Source organism: Phyllostomus discolor, chromosome 5 (assembly GCF_004126475.2).
Source record: "Phyllostomus discolor isolate MPI-MPIP mPhyDis1 chromosome 5, mPhyDis1.pri.v3, whole genome shotgun sequence".
Lineage (NCBI taxonomy): Eukaryota > Metazoa > Chordata > Mammalia > Chiroptera > Phyllostomidae > Phyllostomus > Phyllostomus discolor.
The window spans coordinates 64807802-64827395 of record NC_040907.2 but is presented as its reverse complement, the minus strand read 5'-3'; the positions used below and the strand labels follow the sequence as shown (position 1 = coordinate 64827395).

Sequence of the window (19594 nt, the reverse complement as noted above, 5' to 3'; positions counted from 1 at the left end):
TTGTAACTGTGTCACTGCAGATGCAGTGCGACAAGAGCAGCATGAAGCAGTGAGTGCCATCTACAGTCCCAGCCACCGCTGCTCAGCCCTGCCTTACGCACAAAGCAGCCATCAGCAGTGCATAAATAAATGACAAGGCTGTGCTCCAACAAAACTGAAGTCCTAAGTTCATGTCATTTTTACATCTTAAAATATTCTTTTGATTTTTTTAACACATAAAAATGTAAAAACTCACAAGCTCTACAAAAAGCAGGTGATGAATTAGATTTGTATTGTGAACCATGGTTCCATAGTTTGTCAAATGCAGGATTTTGCCCTTGGGGAAATAGTTTTCTTATTTAACTTTATTCCTGATCACACTATTTGTGGTACATTTTCTGGAATCAAGTGTGATTGAGGAGTAGAATAGTCTTCCTTCTCTATTGAGATATAATTGATGACATTGTATTCGTTTTGGTTGTACAGTATAATGATGCAATATATGTATATTTTGAGTAATGATTGCCACAATAAGTCTACTTAACATCCCTCAGAATATTCTTTTTAAGGAGATATTAATGAGTTCTAAGAGCTGTCATGCACGCCAGAATGTACTACAAAAATTTAGAATACAACCAACGTACTTTACACATAGGCTACTTAAGCCAAAGGATGCTGATGCCCTTTGTACTGCCCCGGTATTTTCATTTTAAGAACCCAAGACCATTACATTAACTATAATTAGAGGTTTTAGGTGGGCCAAAACATTATTTAAACATTTCACTTATCTGGGAAAGAAGCCCAGGATAACTTCCAAACCTGGAACAGTGGCATTTCACAAGACCAATGCTCCCCACATTTATTGAGCCTCTGGATGGATTTTCTAGGAATTGCCCCATTTTCATTTCTTATGTATGTTGTTCAGGGCATCAGAGGCAGCCCAGGAAGAACAGGACCGACAGGCTCTCCAGGTCCTCAAGGAGCAAAGGGTTCAGCAGGCCTGCCAGGAAGCCCAGGAGTTCTAGGTCCGAAGGTACTTTCAAGTTTTGTTCTGGGGGATGAGCAGCATTGACCATCCTTACTGGCCCTGCATTCATTGGCTAGAACACAGGACAGTAAGATTAATAGCTTTTAAGGACATTTTGCTAATAATAATAATACATTAGGAAAAAAGGAAAGTATGTGGCCTTGACATGTCCTTCTCCCGAGATAGCTACAGTGCATGTAATTTGCCAAAACAGCCCTCAATCCAGGACTGTAATGCTTTAAAAAATGCCCTTTGACTCATTTTGCAATTTTCCCCCCTCTGTGTCATCCACCTATTCCTCAAAGAGAAAAATCTTATTTACTTGCAGATACTTACTTTCTCAGATATACTTTCTGTTTGTCTAAGCCTGCCCAACCAATTAATCTCATCAGAGTGCAGATTATTTCTCAGAGTCAGGGGGACAGTAATTAAGTCTTGCATTAACATTCATTGCATAGAGTTTTGTCACATGTCAATTGGCTTCCCAAACAAACTTCTCTTAGAAATATCTCAGCACAGAATTGACCCAAACAGATAAGGCAGTAGTTCAGTGTCTAAGCCGTTTGATAAAAGCCTAGGATTCAGACATTGGCCCCTTATCATGATTACCTCTTAATTTGACTTTCACAGTTCCACTTCTAAAGAATTTTCACACAGTCTGACCTATGCATGGTAAACTGAAAATGGTGACTCACGTGCTTACTGTTTACAGTTTGAACCTCCTGTTAATGTTTATTCCATAAATATCCCTTTTCACTAAAATCAGTGTAGCTGAGCAAATGCTAAAAGTGGGAAAAGAAATAGTGAGATCCCTACCTCTTATGTGTGAACCTGCAGTAAAAAGAACCCATATTTGTCAAGTTCCTGCCCTGTATCTTTATCTCAGGATAGTGAATGATAATTTGCTGATCTGAAAGAATCTTTGGTCACAGAAAAATAAAATCGCTCAAATAAAATACTAGTTTTAACACCTATAAACACCCCCTCTCATATATACCACCCTCTCATCTTTCTCTCTGTAGCCCCACAATCCACCTCCTATAGTTTTGTAAGAATCCCCTTCCCTCCTCTTTCCACACTTCAGACTACACTTAAATTTTCTTTCCCCACTGCTACACTCCTTATTTATTATAATCAAATATTACTTATGTAGAAAACGCCGGTGGGGAGGATGATCATGCCGCATTTGATTTCCCCAGTGCCTTGTTCTATGCCTGAGAACAGGCCTGTATTTGGGTTTCATTTGGGTTCTAAAGTCAAGGTCACCTTTCTTTTCCTGTCCTTAGGGTGAACAAGGGTTACCTGGTCAACCTGGAATTCAAGGTAAAAGGGGTCACCGAGGAGCACAAGGTGATCAAGGACCAGGTGGAGAGCCTGGCTTGAAAGGGCAGCCTGTATGTACCAACTCAGAAATTCACTAAGCACTTATTCTGCAGACTAGACCGCCACCGCACAGTAATCACTGTCGTGTCTGCTCGTGTTGCAGGGAGAACATGGTGTCCAAGGCTTGACAGGCTTCCAGGGATTTCCAGGCCCCAAAGTATGTTTACATCATTTTCTGCTAGCCTTCTAGCTAACCAGGAAAAAAACATGTTGAAATTCTAATGCTTAGTCTCTGACTTGAGCTCTTATTATTTTAATCTGAAAGTTTTCAGTTAGTACAGAGTTATATATTTGAGTTTTAAATATGTTAATTGTAAAACTTATGTAACTATGTATTTTTCTATCAACTTTATTGAATAATTTGCTTTTGTCTCTTCTTTTCATTTTTCCTTCCATCTAGCCATCTCTTGCTTCCCCTGTCAATCCATTTCTGGCATATTTCAGAGTAAATTGCAGACCTGAATACAATTACTCCAAAATACTGCAACATGGACATCATTAACTATCACATTCCATTCTTTAAAAGGCAATTCTCAGTGTGTTGGCACAAGATTATTTCATTTGCGAAATGTTTCTACAGAGCTAAAGATTTTGTCTTTTTGGTTCTTTGCTGTGTTCCCAGGGTCCTGAGGGAGATGTTGGTGTTGTTGGAATACCAGGCCCGAAAGGCCCCGCTGGACAGAGAGTGAGTGTGAAGTCCTTCCATCTGCCCTGGAACTGGGATCTTTTAATGATTATAGGAATTGGGGTTAAGAACTCTAAAATTAATATACTCCAAATTAATGACTTAATAAAATGACTTTTAAGATAGAAACTTACTAGAACACATGCAGAGGTTCTTAACCTTTTTCAGTTCAGATAATAGTTTGGTCAAAAGACTCCCTGGACCACCCACACTTTCTAGTTCTCTCTTTAAAAACATAATCATCAGAATTAATGTGAACCCTGGATAATGTATTTATTAACTCAAACTAGGAACAAAAACATAATGCAGTGTTATGCTATAAGCATTAATATGACCATAGACCACCCCCATGCACCACCTGGAGGAGGTTTGCCTATGACCACAGAGCTCCTCAGACCACACTTTAAAAAATATTTTCTGATAGCTATGTTTCCCCAGCTCAGGGGTGGGTATCCCCAGAGAGTAATGAGGAACTGCTTAAAGAGTTGCAAAGATCAGGGTGTGAAAAACTCCATTTAGCTGTTTAGTGCCTAGAATTGCAAACCATAGAGAATATAAACAGGATAGCCACTAGTTGCTACTGGTTATTGGTTGGTTTGCGGTTATTTTTTGCTTTTAGGGTTTATGCTTTGTTTCTTAACCATAGTCTCTTAATTGATGAGATAATCTATAAAACTGAAGCAATAAAACATCAAACAATGGTTTGGCTGTAGCAGTAGAGCACCTGCATGGCTTACAGCAGGCCAGGCCAGGATGGAGAGACTGGGCAGAGAGAGGAAGAAGGAGAGCAATTCAGATGCAGGAGAAAGGAATCATGAAGAAGAACTTTGCAACTGAAAACCACTGTCCTCTGCAGAAGTGCAAATGAAAAGTCAAATTTTTGAAATTCTATGCCTCTTTCCTAATTCTTATGATAAATTCTTTTCAATAATACAAAGAGCTGTATTGCCATGGGAAATGTTTATTTAAAGACCCCTGTCAACATTTCTTCAGGTGCAAATTTATTAGTTATTTTTATGATTTCTGAAGAACCATGGAAAATTAGTGCTTTTATGTAAAGTCCAATTCTTGATTACCCACAAGTGGGTTATATATGATAGGCTTCTCTATGATAAATATTGCTTTAAGTCCTTACATATATTAGGTTCTCCACTAATTAAAATCCATTCATTCTAATTTTATTAAGTTCTCAGTTAATTTCTTGATGTTATCAAAGAGAAGTTGGCTGCCTGCCTAGCATCTGTCTCAAGCAGGGTCTTACCAAGTGCTGGGTATCTGTAGGCCAGACTCTGAGCCTGTATTGCTTTGTAGCTCCAGAAACTTGATCAGCTCACCAATAGTAAAGTTCAGATAAACATCTCATAAATGCTAGCTTATAAGGATATTTCTTTGGTAAGTCATTACAGAGTCCAGTGGAAAGTCTTGATAGGCTAATATTTAGCAGAAGACTATCAGTCCTGGTTTACAGTTTGTGCCCCCTATATCATTTAATTCCCATAAAAACCTTGTGAGAGATGCTATTATCCCCACTTCGCAGGTAGGGAAACTAAGTCTCTGAAACTAAGTCTGCGGCTCAAGGTCACATATGGTTCTTATATACAGGAGACAGAATTTGAATCCACAACTGATTTAGCAAATGATGTGTTAGAAGGTTGTTGCTAATTGCATAAAAACATATAGAATGAGCCCTGGCTGGCGTAGCTCAGTGGATTGAGCACGGGCTGGGAACCAGTGTCCCAGGTTCAATTCCCAGCCAGGGTACATGCCTGGGTTGCAGGCCATAACCCCCAGCAACTGCACATTGATGTCTCTCTCTCTCTCTCTATCTCCCTCCCTTCCCTCTCTAAAAATAAGTAAATAAAATCTTTAAAAAAAAACATATAGAATGGATAGTAAGTGGCCTAGTGTCTAGTACTTGCTAATAATCAATAAATACTTGATCATTAAGTTAAATTAATTGAAGTATGAAATCTGGATTAATTGTCCTTTATTTCAAATATACATTTAGAATTTAACTGGTACTGACCATAGCACCTCGTCTTTTGGACACATTTGGATAAATGTAGACAATTTTGGCTTTTTTGGCCTACTTTGTCAAGAGTCCATATATACCTCTCCATTCTTTTAACAAATTGTTATTTCAGAGAGTTAGGCCACAGTCAAGTTTATTAAATTAAAGATTTCTTGACTTTTTTTTTTTTGGTGATAAGCCAGTCAGTTGGATATATTTGATTAGGTTAAGAAATCAACTGTCTTGATTTGATGTGAATTTTTGAGATTTGGGTACCATATTTACAAATTATCACTTAAAGTTAATCTTTGTATTTTTATTAAATTTTATTAAATATATTTGGGGTGACATTGGTTAATACAATTATATAAGTATGAAGTGTACAGTTAGTTCTAAAACACATCATTCATATATGGCATTGTGTGTTCACCACCCAAAATCTTCCATTAGATTGCTTTTAGAGTATCAGGTAATTTCACTCATTCTAGGCCAACTTAATATTAACAATCTGTCAATGGTCTGCATGGCATTATAATTATCTCAATTGATAGTGTTTTTTGTACCATAGCAGAAGTTGGAAAAAGAGAAAGCTTGTTAGATATCTACATTTATGTGTCAAGGTTAAGTGTGAATCAGAAAGTCTGAAATTTGCAGCCAGTGAAAGTGGAAGTGGAGGCTGAGGGAAAAAAAAATAAAATAGGTAGTTTGTATTCATTAAGAAATAATAGGTTCTATACCTAGTTTGGGAGGAGTAGACCAAAGATCCAGCTTATTCAAGGTTATCATAATAATTAAATAAAAGTTTACAGTTTCAAAATTGTTTGTCACATGTAAATATCACAGTGGCCCTGTGAAATACTTTCACAGATAAAACACTGAAGTTTAGTCTGTCACATATGATGCCCTGTGGTTCTTTCTCACAGTTTCTCTCAATCCCATGCCACATGTCACTCAGACATCTGTTCCTTCAATATCTGTGATCTATGCAAAATTTTATCATTCTATGTAGTCTCTTTATATAAAGTAATTGCATTTTTATATAATGGCACATATATAAAATGGCATTTTTGAAGTTACCAATACATGGAATTGTAATGCTGATATACCAGTTTGTAAGGAATTACACCAATGTAACTCTCCTGAAAGGAAACTAAATAATATGTAGAATTGGGTCACACACTACAAATCAAAATCCCTATGATTTCAGCTAATAATACAAGATTTTATAGTGAAAACTAAAATTACATAGGCATGGACTATTTCGCCATTGCACAAGACATATTCTAGAGTTTTTCTGAATTGTATTGGCAATGAGAATGACTGTCTTTCTTCTACTCCAACAGGGAAACACTGGCCCCTTTGGCAGAGAAGGTATAACAGGCCCAACAGGTAGAACCGTAAGTTTGTCACAATACAGGTCATTTTTTCTTTAATCTTATTTCTATAGTAATCCACAAAGGATCACCCTGGGTACTTGAGAAACAAAGGACAAAACAGATGTACATTTTCATCTGGAAGGTGACTCCTAAGAATATAGAAATCACATGTAATTAGAAAAGCATGTACAATGAGGTAGGCACTAAAACTGGAGTTGATGAAGGAAAATAAAACTGGAGTTGGGAAGAGGGGTTGAGCATCATAAGCATAGTGATGATCACTAAAGGAATAAAAGAATCAGTATTCCGAAAGAAAGAGCATAGCAAAAGAAGAGCAGACAGCTGACATTTGAGTCTTTGGAAGTGCCCACTATAAAGGAAAAAAAAAAAAAAAAACAGTTGGTGGGAATTAGAAAACCAGAAAAGTACAAGGTTAAGCCACATGAATTTCAAGAAAGCAGTTGATAGTGATCCTAGAGAATAAGTTGCCGTAGAAGATAGAATACAGATAAAATATTTAATAGTAGCTTTTCTCAAATTCTTACAACAAACTTTTGATGTCTGGGGAGGAAGCTGTGACAGTATTTGCCAGTGCCTTAAGGAATTTGGTGATAAAGTAAGATAAAAATGAGACAATGTTTGGGGGCAGGGGTCTTGGGGGAATTTTACTGTGCTAATAGTAAAACATGCAAGAGCAAGAGCACAGTAGAGAGATGTTGGGGACCGCCCTGCCTGGTCTCAGGAATCTCTAATCCCCCGTGATTTAGGCTGAGTGAAAGACCTCCAGACCAGGGGCCACTAAGGAGACAAAACTTATTTCCCTGGCATGAACGTTGCCTGTTCTGTGCCTGGCTTCCCTTTTGCATGGTCAGCAGTCAATGACGGATAACAATCTAGGAAAGAGAATGAATCTAAGACAGACGAGATCATGTGGGAATGTCCTAAGGAAAGGGGCTGTGGAAATGAAGGGGTGATCGACATCAACCCCTGCCCCCTTGGCTTTGTCAAAGCCTGAGTCCTTGTGAGAAATCCAAGTCTCCTGGCTGCCTTTGTCTTCTCTGTTAACTCAGATGTGCTGGGGCGGTGCAGTCCAGACCAGAAACGGTGGACTCCCAGGGTATTCAGGCCTGGGACATAGAATATGCAAGATCCTGTAAGATCTATTTGCTGGAGGATGTTATTAACTTGGAATTTTAAGGCACAGACAGGAAACCTTTGGAACCTGTAGTCCTTTCATATATTAAAACCCCAAACTTTGCCCAGAATCACAGAAAGAGTTCTGTCTGCACCTTTGTAAGTCACCTACATCTTTTGATCTTTTCTGCCAGACTGTGAATTCACAAACTAAATCTGTATTCTCAATAAAAATCTGCTTGGGAATAGATACGGGGCACCCTCCAGGAGAGGGGCTGGCCAATGGCGCTCTCTACGAGAGAGAGTGGCCCTTCTGTCCCTATTCCCCCACAGGACCTGGTTGTCTCTGTGTATGTTTTTCTCATGTTTTGACGAGCATCCACAGCCGAAATGGATACTGCAGGCCGGTATCATCCACAGAGAGAGGCAAATTGAGATTTGGAGAACATTTTTTCTCTGCAGGGAATCAATATTTTCAAGTATTTGAAAGTGTTAGACAAAGTGTTTTCAAACAGGAAGCGGGATGCCCCTATTTTATACTTACAGTATTAAGTATAGCTATTCTCTCTGCTAAAGTTAGAAGAATCCACCACCAAATTTACTGGATTTTTAATTTTAAAATGTTAAATGTATAAGTTGATGTTTTTCTAGACTTTCAGCATTTACCACTCAGCTCTATAATCTAAACCAGAGATTATAAGTGGGAGAATTCTCATATTTCAGTGGGTGGTTCTGCAGCAAAATTGGGAATACATAGTCTTCTGATTACAGAATGATTTACTCCTCTGTCAAAAATATGAAATATTAATTGGTTGAAGAAAACATGGTAAAGAAATGGCTAAATTAAAATACCTAACTACATTTTGTTTATAAATGGTTCCTTAGGGCCCTTATAATAAATACTCAGCATATACATTAAAATTTTTCTATATTCTATTTTTTTCTATTCCAAAAAGAAACTTCTAAGAAAAGTTTATTATAAAAGAATAAGCAAGCCCTGGCTGGCGTAGCTCAGTGGATGGAGCATGGGCTGGGAACCAAAGTGTCCCAGGTTCGATTCCCAGCCAGGGTACATTCCTGGGTTGCAGGCCATAACCCCCAGCAACCGCACATTGATGTTTCCCTCCGTCCCTCTCTCTCTCTCTCTCTCTCTCTCTCCCTCCCTCCCTCCCTCCCTTCCCTCTCTAAAAATAAATAAATAAAATCTTAAAAAAAAAAAAAGAATAAGCATTTGAGAATGGCCAAAACATTGTGAAAGAAAATAGTGGTAGGGGATGAGAGACTTGCTTTTCTAAATAAGAAAACAATATTTTAAAGTCATTGTAAATGAAACTATATTGTAGCACAAAGAAATGAACAAATTGATCAGTGTAATAGGCCAGAACCCAGAGTTAGATCTCAGAATATATAGAAATGTAATTATAACAAAAGCGGTACATCAGTTGGGATACTTTTGGCTGCAAGTAATAAGAACCCTGAATCAAAGTGCTTTATCAGTAAGGAAATGTGTGTCATGTTATGAAGAGCCCTGAGGTAGGAAGAACTTCAGATTTGTTTAACTGAGTGAGTCGATCATGTTATTCAAGACCAGATTGTTTCCGTATCTCTACTCTGCCATCCCTATGCTGGCTTCATAATTACATTTACAGCAGGATGGCTACAACTTCATAGGAGTCACATACAGAATAATGATCAAAAGTGAAAAGTGATCTATCTTGGGAAATATGAAGCTTTTTTCAGAAGTCTCCCATTGTATTTTTTATGTCTATTGACCAGAACTCAGCCACACACCGGCTCCTACACTGGTGACAGCAATGGAGATAGATTTTCTTTTAGTCTTACCACCGTCTAGGAAACTGGAATCCTATCTGACCCAAGTTTGCTAAAACTCCTCAGTGAACTTTTAAAGACTTTACTGTAAAAAAAAAGTGAAGCAATTAAAATCTTAAGAAAATTATCTGGAAAACTAAATCATAGCTTAACAGTTGGGAAGACCTTTTATATAAAATAGGAACATTTTTATAAAACATTTATATAAAACAGGAACAGAATCATAGAAATGGAGAATCATATATAACCCTCTCTGAGGCGTAAAACAAATTTTATTAAATTTAAGGAACTGAAGTCTAAGATGTTTTCTCTGGCCATAATGGAACTAAACTAAAAATCTATAAACCAGAAACATAATAGGAAAATCTTCAAACACTTGAAAAATAAACCACACATGTCTAAATAATCCATGTATCAAAGAGGATGTTTGAAAGAAAGAAAATATTTTAAACTGAATAAAAATGTATGTAACACATTAAAACTTGTGGGATATAGAGTAGAAGGAGGAATAGAGTGCAAAGGTGATTAGGGAGGAAACGTCCCTCGAGACCAGGTTCTCCAAGGCCGAGGAAAACAAATATCAGAAGAACTCAACCTGTCATTCCTTTCCAGGTTGTTTTGTGTTGAATTGTCAATCAGCTATTTTGAATTAATTGAATAAATAAGTAGCTTGTTATCCCTGCCTCACATTAAGGTGGAGCTAGGGATTGTGAAACAGGTATATGATAAATGAAAAGACTATTTTTATTTTTGTTGTTGTTTTACTTAGGAGAGAAAACTAGAATTTACATAAATTTACTAAACAAGTATTGCTAGAATTAAAAAAAGAAAAACAAATTATGTTTCTGTTTACAACCTCAACTACAACTGATAAATAACTATTAATAACACTAACATAACTTTTTTTTCTTTTTAGGGACCCAGAGGTGAAAAAGGCTTTAGAGGTGAAACTGTAAGTTTGACTAAATTTGTGGTTATAGTTATCACTTGTCTCTAAGCTGTAAGCTTCACGAAAGCAAGGACCTTGATTTGTTCATTATGTATCTAGTACTTGTGGAGTAAAAATAAAGTTACATTTTTCAGGAAGCATACAGCAGTGAAACCCGAAAAGGTTAAACATATTTAAGAACCTGCCTGTCACATTCTTCTTGGACCCCTGTGTGAAATGGAATATTTGCCTTATCAGGCATCAGGGGAAGAGGTATGAGCCTTCTTCACCAGTGCTGCAAGAGCACTGCCAAGCCGCTCTAGGTGTATACCCATTATGCACAGTCAGAACCAAGAGGGCTGCAGAGCGGAAGCAAATCATCGGTTGTAGGCTTTGTATTTCAGCCAGTCAGAAACAATGGTGAGCTACTGGGCAAAAAGAGACACAGCTCTTTGGGGACGTACGTGGCTCCTGCTGGCACTATTTCCTGCTTTTCTGAATGTCAGTTCTTCTGAGTTAAAGATATTCTGTAAAGGGGCCACTTTCCCAGTGGAGATCTATTGAGCTTTATAAATCAGCAGCCACAAACAAGGCAGGCATGGAGTGAAATGAAGGGGCTAGAAACCAAGAACAGAAGGCACATAAGAATAAACTAGAGATAGCAGCCAAGTCTTGATGAAAAGGTAGTATGATTACACAATGATAGCCGAGATGTCTGCTTTGCACTGTGCTGAGCTGCAGAACAAGTTCCAGTTATATTAATTAGCAGAAGAATGGAAATTACGTGATTTCAGATAGCCTAAAAATCTCCAAAGGGCATTAAAATAGATGTGTTTAATTTGCAAAAATACAGTCCTCACATTTTCTCAGCAGACTTACTGGACCAGGAAGCGAGGATGTATGTACACAATAAAGCCAGATTCCCAAGGAGGAGAAGAGAGGGGAAGGGAACTGGAGGGAGGCATGGGATTAGCCCATTTCCCAAGCCTGTCTGTCTCAGCTGGCTCCCTGACCCACCCTCTCCAGATGGGACATAAATTGCCATCAGGATGAGGAAATCTCAAGTATCTATGTCAATGTCACAACTATTCCATGTGAAAAAAAATTGGCTCTGATGAATTACAAATCCAATGGATTATGCCAGCAATCTTACATTGCACTGGTAGAAATGCAGCATCCAGATTAAAGCAGGTAGTGGCAACAGATAGGCCATCACCAAAGGGGAACGTGGACAAAATTAAAGAACGTTCAGAGGATGGCTCTCTTAGACTGGTGGTGTCTGAGACCCACGTTCCAAAAAATCCAGTTGAAATACCTGAAATAGTTAGTCTTTGCCACACTGCAGCCTGATCATCCCTCTCCTAATTCTCCTTGTTCTCTTGTGACTACCTGGCTTGTGCACTTGCTTTTTCTCATTGGTACTGTTTATTCCTATAGTTCCTACTTATCTTGAGGTTTCAATTAAAAGATCATTTGTTCAGGGTGGCCTTGCTATTATTTAAGCCTCACCCTGCTGCCACCTATGGACTTAATACCTGGTACCCAGAACCCAGTACAGTGCCTGGCAACTCTTCTTCAGTTCTTTGCTTAAATGTCTACTTACTAGAGAGGACTTTCCTGACCAGTCTATAAATAGCAATGCCCCCACCTGCCTGAGATTCCCTGTTTTTCCTTTACCTTTTCCTTGCCACCTGACATGCTACATATGTGTTAGGATTTTTTGCTTATTGTATCCCCCCACAGTGCAATGTAGGCTCCATGACACAAACATTTCATGTTTGTTTTAATGCTGTGTCCCCAACACCTAAGGCAGTGCCTGTCTTACAGTGGGTATTTGATAAGTATTTAACAAATTATTAGTAAAATAATTAGAGAAGTCTTGGGGTATTGGGACGTGATAGGTGTCTTCAAATATTTGAAAGATTGTCTCAAGGAAGAAAGAATGTATGTGAGTAACTCTAGAAAATAAAATTTAAATGGTTTATTTATTGCATGGAATTTTCAGTTCCTGTGCTTAGCTCTCTGAGAGATGGTGAATTTTGTAATACCACATAATCCCCAGTCTACAAAAGAACTTGGCACATAATATCACCAAGTAGGTACTTACTGACTAAACGTATGGAATGTTGAAGCCAATTTCCATATTATAATGAGCTGTGATATAATAATGAACTGTTTTAAAACAAGATAGTTTTGTGAGAGAGCAAGTATCTGTCAGTAGAAGTTTATATTTCTCTGAGTTACTGGACTAGTATTCCTACCCTGAGTAGGGAATTAGAGTATGCCTTTAGACTCTCTTTCAGCTGTAAGAGTCTGTGATTCTACCTAAAAAATAAATAACTAAACGAGCCCCTTATAAAAGAAGAGCAAATGCATAGAATATAGATAACGGTTCTTTAAAGCAGAAGTTAATTCTCATCAGTTCCAGTGACTCTTCTGAATCCACCCACTTCCCTCATTTGTCATCCCTGGCACTCTTGTCTAGATGGCTGTGATTTCTCCTCTGGACTCCAGTCTTCATTTTGTTTCTTCCACTTTCCCCACTACCGTCCATTCTCTACTTAGCAGGCAGAATAATACTGTAAAGGGGTAAGTTAGATTATATCACTCCTGTCTTTAAAATGTCCCTCTGTCTCATTCTTGCACTTAGAATCACACAGCAAGTAGAGTGATATTGTGAAAGCATAAGTCAGATCACATCACTCCCCTCTTAAAATCTCCGTATGCCTCCTTCTTGTACTGAAAATAACATCTGAGTTCCTCACTTGCTCTACAATGCCCGACATGAGCTGGCCCAGTTTACTTCTCCAGTCTCATGCACCACTTTCCCTTTGCCAACTGTGATGAAGGTCCTTCTTTCTTTGGAACATACCTTCCTTTTAGCTAGAATATTCTTTTACCTCCTCTTCAAATGACCGGTTTTACCTTATTATCCAGGTGTCTGCTCAAATATCACCTTAGAGAAGCCTTTCATGACCTCCCTGTCTTGTTATTGCTGGTCATTCTCTCAGAATACCCAGTTTTGTTTTCTTCATAGCACTTAGCACTAACTGAAATTATTCATTTTCTGTCCTCTGCTAGAATTTAAACTTCATTAGAGCAGGGAACTTTGTCTGATACAGAGGTTATCAGTGTCCAGAACAGAACTTGCATGTGGTAGGCATTATTTGAGAAGCGAATTGATTAATCAATGTGTATTATTCCCTAGAATTAAAAGCTAAAATTAACAAGTATCTACAATTCTAGCCAGTAAAGTAGTATTTCCTGAATTAATATGGTTGTTAGTCTTTTGCTCTGTGGGTTACCATAGTCCTCTTCATAATTAAGGTGCAAACTTCCAGTATCCAAGGAGGAGGTAAAAAACGGTAATTAGTGTAGACCACAAAATTAGTGCTGAATAAAAGGATTAATTGGCACATTAGTATTATTAGTTTACTCTGTTTTTATTATTGAATAACTGGCATTAAATGTCTTTTATCCCCCTTCTTCTTTTGATTCCTTTATAGTGTAAAGGGCTTTATAAAAGTAATCTTTTAATTCTCAGAGATCATCTGCAATTGACTTAATCCCAAAAATGTGCAAGTAAGCCTTTCTGCTTGCATTTTATAAAAAGGTTAACATTTTTACACTCCATTAAGACTTTTTCTGTAATTCCACAGGCTTTACAAATCTTATTTTTAAATTTTCCATAAAGCTAGTGTAAGAATTTAGGAGGCTATGCTGTTCTTACCAAGTTTCATACCATCAGGATTCAGTCCCTAAAAACAAAGAAGTTTAAATCTCATTAAACAACACTTGAAAAGAATCCCCTTTAGCATAAGTTTGGGTTTCTTGGTTAGGAAGATTCATTTTTTGATACACCTTGATATCATGAACTGCAGTATTGATCTCAAGTAGGTCCTCTTCACCACTGAGAGATCTGTTTCTCTTGCCATATATGAAAGAGTTCCTTTCCTTTCTATTCTGTACCTGTTTCAGGCCTGCCTGCCTGCTTATGTGCTATTTTAAAAATAAGTCCCTGCATTTACACTAAATCAGTGATTTTCAACTGGTATGCTGCAAGAGGCATGGTGGTATACCACAAGAATTTTTAAAACATACAATACCTGAGTATTTAGTCAGGGCCACTGACCTTTTTTCCATTAGATTGTCAAATTAAAAAAATGACAACAGCCAACACAATAGCCATCTGGTGTGAATGAATAAAAATTATACCTACATTTTTGTCAGACTGGCAAAAAATATATTTTTGGTATACTATAGAATTTTAATAATTAGAGTATGTGTGACTTTAGATGAAAAAGGGTGAAAATTTTTGCTCTAAATTGAACCAGAGTTTTGTGATATTCTGAGGAAATTTCCAAGTAGGTAGCATGTAGAAGTCCCTACTCTCCCCCTACTTCAAAATTGTTGGGTTAAGGACAAACTTGAAAAGTTACAAAAATCTCCTGGTTTCTATCAGGCCCCAAACACTTTTAGAACATGATTGAGTCATTTTTGAAGTAATTCACTGATTCCATCCTAGTTATATTACTGTCCAATAAATCTTATTTAATATTAATTAAACTCCCAATTAAACCCTCTAAACCAGTGGTTCTCAAGCAAAAGCTATTTGGTCCCTGCCCCACAGGAGACATTGGAAATGTGTGGAGACATTTTTGGTCGTCACAGCTGGGGAAGGGAGAGCCATTAGTGGGATCTAACACTAGGGATGCTGCTGTACCTCCTGTAATGCGAGCTTCTCGACTGACAAGGGAGAAAAGGGAAGCTCTCTTTAACTACTGCAGCTGAAAAATTATGAAGTTAAATCATGAATGCATTTACATAAATGCAAAATCTAAATGCACAGGTTGAGGACATGGATTTGTCATTATTTTCAAAGTCTGGTGATAAAATATATTATTTTTGGAGGATCATCAGTAGATTCTGGAATTAACCAAGAAAGAGTCTGTTTTCAAAGGTAATGATTTGGCTATAAGAAAAAAAAAAACACCATAACCATTCACATCAATTTGATTATCTTGAGGAAATTAACATAGAAAATCATAGTTTAATTATTAGCTGCTTTATATAGTATCCAGAGAGAGTGAATTACTTTTCTTTAATGGTTCACTGGTGAGAAGAATAAAAAAAGAACTAAGAAATGTTAAATTGTTGGAATAATACTTTGTTGGATGAGGCTGGTTGCCCCGTTCTGTGCAGTCATTTTGCCAGGGTTGCCCTGCCCTGTCTTGTTTGGTTTGCAGCGTTTCGTTCGAGCATATTTGTGGTGACACGACTTACTCTGGAAACCAGCTGCAATGAGCTCAGTAAAATCGGCAGTAGAAATAGTTTCTTCTTTCTGTGATAAATTTCCCTTTCAAAGATCAAAGAGAAGATATGTATTTTGTACTGAATCATCAGAGAGGTTTTTGAAAGTGTCAGAAATATGCTAAGTGGGGTGAAATGTCAACCGTTTATTTCTACCCTGTTAATCCAGAATAGAGAAGCATACACAGCCAAATCTACTCTGAGCCTCTATATACTTAAAAGGCTGTCTCCAAAATAACTTTTACATAACTTACCATGCATCTTCTGAGGTACATGATTTAGACATTCTCTGCTGTGAATTATAATCATGCAAATTAAGAAGTATCCATCAGGCATGGTCTTGGAGTACTCTACCCTTTTTACATTACGATGTGCTGTTTGTTCTAGTCACAGTATATTTAGAATCAACAGCTTTGGCAATAAAACATACTTAATACATGTGAAGCATAGCATCAAATTTATTCAAAACTCAATGAAAGATAAATTTTGCTTTTCCATCTTCCAACTATAACATTCAGTTGGCCATCAAGCAAATCAAATTTTGAGTAGACATTCTTTTTTTAATTTTATTGAGGTAACATTGGTTAATAACATTATATAAATTTCAGGTATACAATATTATAATTCAATACCTGTATACCCTACTGTGTGATCATCCCCAAAAGTCTAGTTTCCGTCTGTTATTATATATTTGACCCCCTTTACCCATGTTGCCCTCCTCCCTCCCCATTCTCTTCTGGTAGCCACCATTCTGTTGTAATTACTGTTGTATTATTTTGGAAAATTTCAATATAACTTTTCACATTTTACTATACACATTTAACTATTCTAATTTCTAAATTATTACTAGCTAATTTTAATCTTTTTCTTTCGTTCAATAACAGTTTTTGAACACCTACTGTGTATTAGGCACTATTCTTGTTCCAGGAAGTAAAGATGACTAACTCACTTTCAAGGGTCCCTAGGGACTTTCCAATGTATTGTGGAATGCAGAAGTGGTTAGCTGAGCCAGAGGGAGGTGATGCGGGGGTAGGCAGGGTACGTATGGAGTTTTAAAGAAGTATTGCAAGAGGAATGGGAGTTAAACAGATAGAAAAATGTAAGAAGGAATATTCTTAGTGAGGACACAGCACATGCAAGAGAATCCATGTGAAAAGCTTAGAAAATTCAGGGATCCACAAGTAGTTGGTTATAGATGGAGTGTCGATGTGTTGAGGGGAGCTAGTGGAAGTGAGACCCAGGTTTTGAAGAGAGGCAGAGGTGCACATTATCTTAAAACATACTTTTGTATCTAGTTGACTTGAATTTTCATCCTAACTGCCCCCTATTTGTGGTTACTTAACTACTCTCTTTTCTTGACTGTAAATAGAAAGCAAGCACAAAACTTGGCATTCAGTGAGTTATTGATAAATAAGCACACATATTCCACACAATATGTGGAATATAGTGAGTTCTTAGTAAATGGTAGCTATCACTATTAAGAAGTTCATACTCTGTTATCTAAGCAATAAAGAGCCATTGAATGATTTTAACTAAATAATCAGAGAATTATATTTCCATTTTATAAGTAGAATATAGTTAACATGGTAGAGAGACTAAGCAGGGAGTCAGATTGCAAGCCCAGGCAAAACATGATGTCTTAGCTAGGGCAGCTTTAACAAGTTGCTATCAACTGGATGGCTTCAACAATATGTATTTCTCACAGTTCTGGAGGCTGGGAGGTCCAAAGTCAAGGTGCCGTCATATTTGATGTCTGATGAGGGTCCTCTTCCTGGTTTTTAGAAGGCCACCTTCTTGCTATATCCTTATATGGTGGGGGGAAAGAGATCATCCCTCTCAGATGGCTTCTTATAGGACCACTACCATTCATAAGGGCTCCGAGTAATCTAATTTCCTCACATGGGCCCCACCTCCAAATATCACTTTGGGGTTTAGAACTTCAGTATATGAACTTGGGGAAACAAACATTCAATTCACAGTACACGATTAACATAAAACTAAGACAGTTGCTGTAAGAATAGACAAGCAGTATTTGGGAGAGATTTGGACGTGAAATTAATAGTAGTTGATAACCAAATTGTAGGTGGATGTGGAAGAAAAAATAAACATCTGAGAACACTGAGGTTTTCACTTGACAATTAGGTGAGTAGTACATAGAAATAACAGGAAAAACACACTTAGACAATGTTAACATTTTTAAATGTTATATTTATAATTGTTTATTAAAGTGAATAAATTCAGTTTCTAACATTAATAATACATGAAAATAAATATCCAGCTTGTTCATGAATGTGGGTGAAAACTCAATGCAATAGCATATACCTTCAAATTACTGAAACAACTTTGTATCTTAAGACCTGCCTCACACAAAAAGGCAGTGACAGAGGTTGGATCCTTGTCTTGTTTACACCATCCAGAAGCATAATGTATACATGCTGTGCTTTGTCTCCATTTCTCCTAGGGTCCCCAAGGGCCACGGGGTCAGCCAGGGCCTCCAGTGAGTTTATTTATATTTATATCTGTTTATCATTGATGCTTACATGTTTACCTGGCTTCAGATACCTATGAAATAAAAACTTTTAAAATTTGTTATGTTATAGGGTCCACCTGGAGCACCAGGCCCAAGAGTAAGTTTTTTTTTTTTGTTTTGTTTATCTCAGTATATCATGCTAACTTTTTAAAGCTTCCGTTAACTCCCTAGGTGCCCCGCTTGCCTACCTCTGTTCTTTTTGCTAATCTGGTATAGAACCTTCCCAGCTACAATAACTTCAAGTCCAAGCCCCAGATTCCTTGTGTGTGAAATGGAAATGGTTTTAAATAAGAAGTAAAGCACTCAGTACAGTGACTGACATAATAACTGGTCAAAAAATACTAACTGCCTCCATTTCTTCATATTTCTGGGTCCTAGTTCTTCATTTTTAAATGTCCTTTTCTGCCAGCCAGAATTATCCACTTTTTAAGCTTTACATGAATCTTTCTTAGTTGCTGGTCACTATAGAAGCCCTCAGACTTCTCATGTATTTGCTCTTTATCTATTACAACCCAAAGCTTGCTACCCTTATTTTTGAGGCAATGCTTCTGTTGCTTCATTATCAGCTGTTATCCTGGCCTCCAATGTTCCAAGCTCAGTTTCCCTTATACTTGTATCCATTTCGTCTTCTGCACCCACACCCCACCCCACTCCTACAGCATCCTGGTCAAATACAATGGTTCTTGGTTAGATTTCATGCATAAATGAGATTCACTGTTGGCTTCACTGTCCCAAACAAAGGCCAATTCGGTGCCTTCCAAGCCTTACTTATTTCCACAAACTGCTGTAGTGTCATTTGGATCTTGGACAGTTCTAGTTGGTGGATAACCATGGCCTACTCTCAGAAGGTCAGAAACTCTTCATGCTTCTCAGCTTTTCATAAGGATAGGGAATAACTTTCAAGCAAAGTGCCAAAAGAAAGATTGTCTCCTTGGTAATGTGAGATTTATTTATGGTTAAAAATCACTTCCCCTTTCTGTTCACCTGATTAATGGAGATTGAAATCTTCCCTGGAGCAAACATCAGTGTAAATGTTTGTCTTTAAATCTTTAAATTGTGCCCTGGCTGGTGTAGTTCAGTGGTTTGAGCGCGGGCTGCGAACCACAGTGTCGCAGGTTCGATTCCCAGTCAGGCCACATACCTGGGTTGCAGGCCACGGCCCCCAGCAACCGCACATTGATGTCTGTCTGTCTGTCTGTCTGTCTCTCTCTCTCTCTCTCTCTCTCTCTTTCTTCCTCCCTTCCCTCTCTAAAAATAAATAAATAAAACCTTTAAAAAATCTTTAAATTGCTTTCAACTTCCTTGTTCTTCTTTCTTCCCTGTGTCCCCACAATACATGGGTCACTAGTACCTTCATCAGTTGTCTTTCCACTTCATGACTTTGATGTAACTATCATAGCT

At 37.6% G+C, this 19594-nt stretch overlaps 1 protein-coding gene across 1 annotated transcript in view; it reads left to right on the top strand.

Annotated features, from left to right (window-relative positions):
• COL24A1 (collagen type XXIV alpha 1 chain) overlaps window positions 1-19594 on the top strand; it is a 333553-nt gene that overhangs the window by 293933 nt on the left and 20026 nt on the right. Inside the window, exons 49-56 of the mRNA XM_036026370.1 lie at window positions 905-1012; window positions 2293-2400; window positions 2493-2546; window positions 3012-3074; window positions 6429-6482; window positions 10342-10377; window positions 18125-18160; window positions 18264-18290. Coding sequence (XP_035882263.1) covers window positions 905-1012; window positions 2293-2400; window positions 2493-2546; window positions 3012-3074; window positions 6429-6482; window positions 10342-10377; window positions 18125-18160; window positions 18264-18290 — 486 coding nt within the window. The remainder of the gene's footprint in view (window positions 1-904; window positions 1013-2292; window positions 2401-2492; window positions 2547-3011; window positions 3075-6428; window positions 6483-10341; window positions 10378-18124; window positions 18161-18263; window positions 18291-19594) is intronic.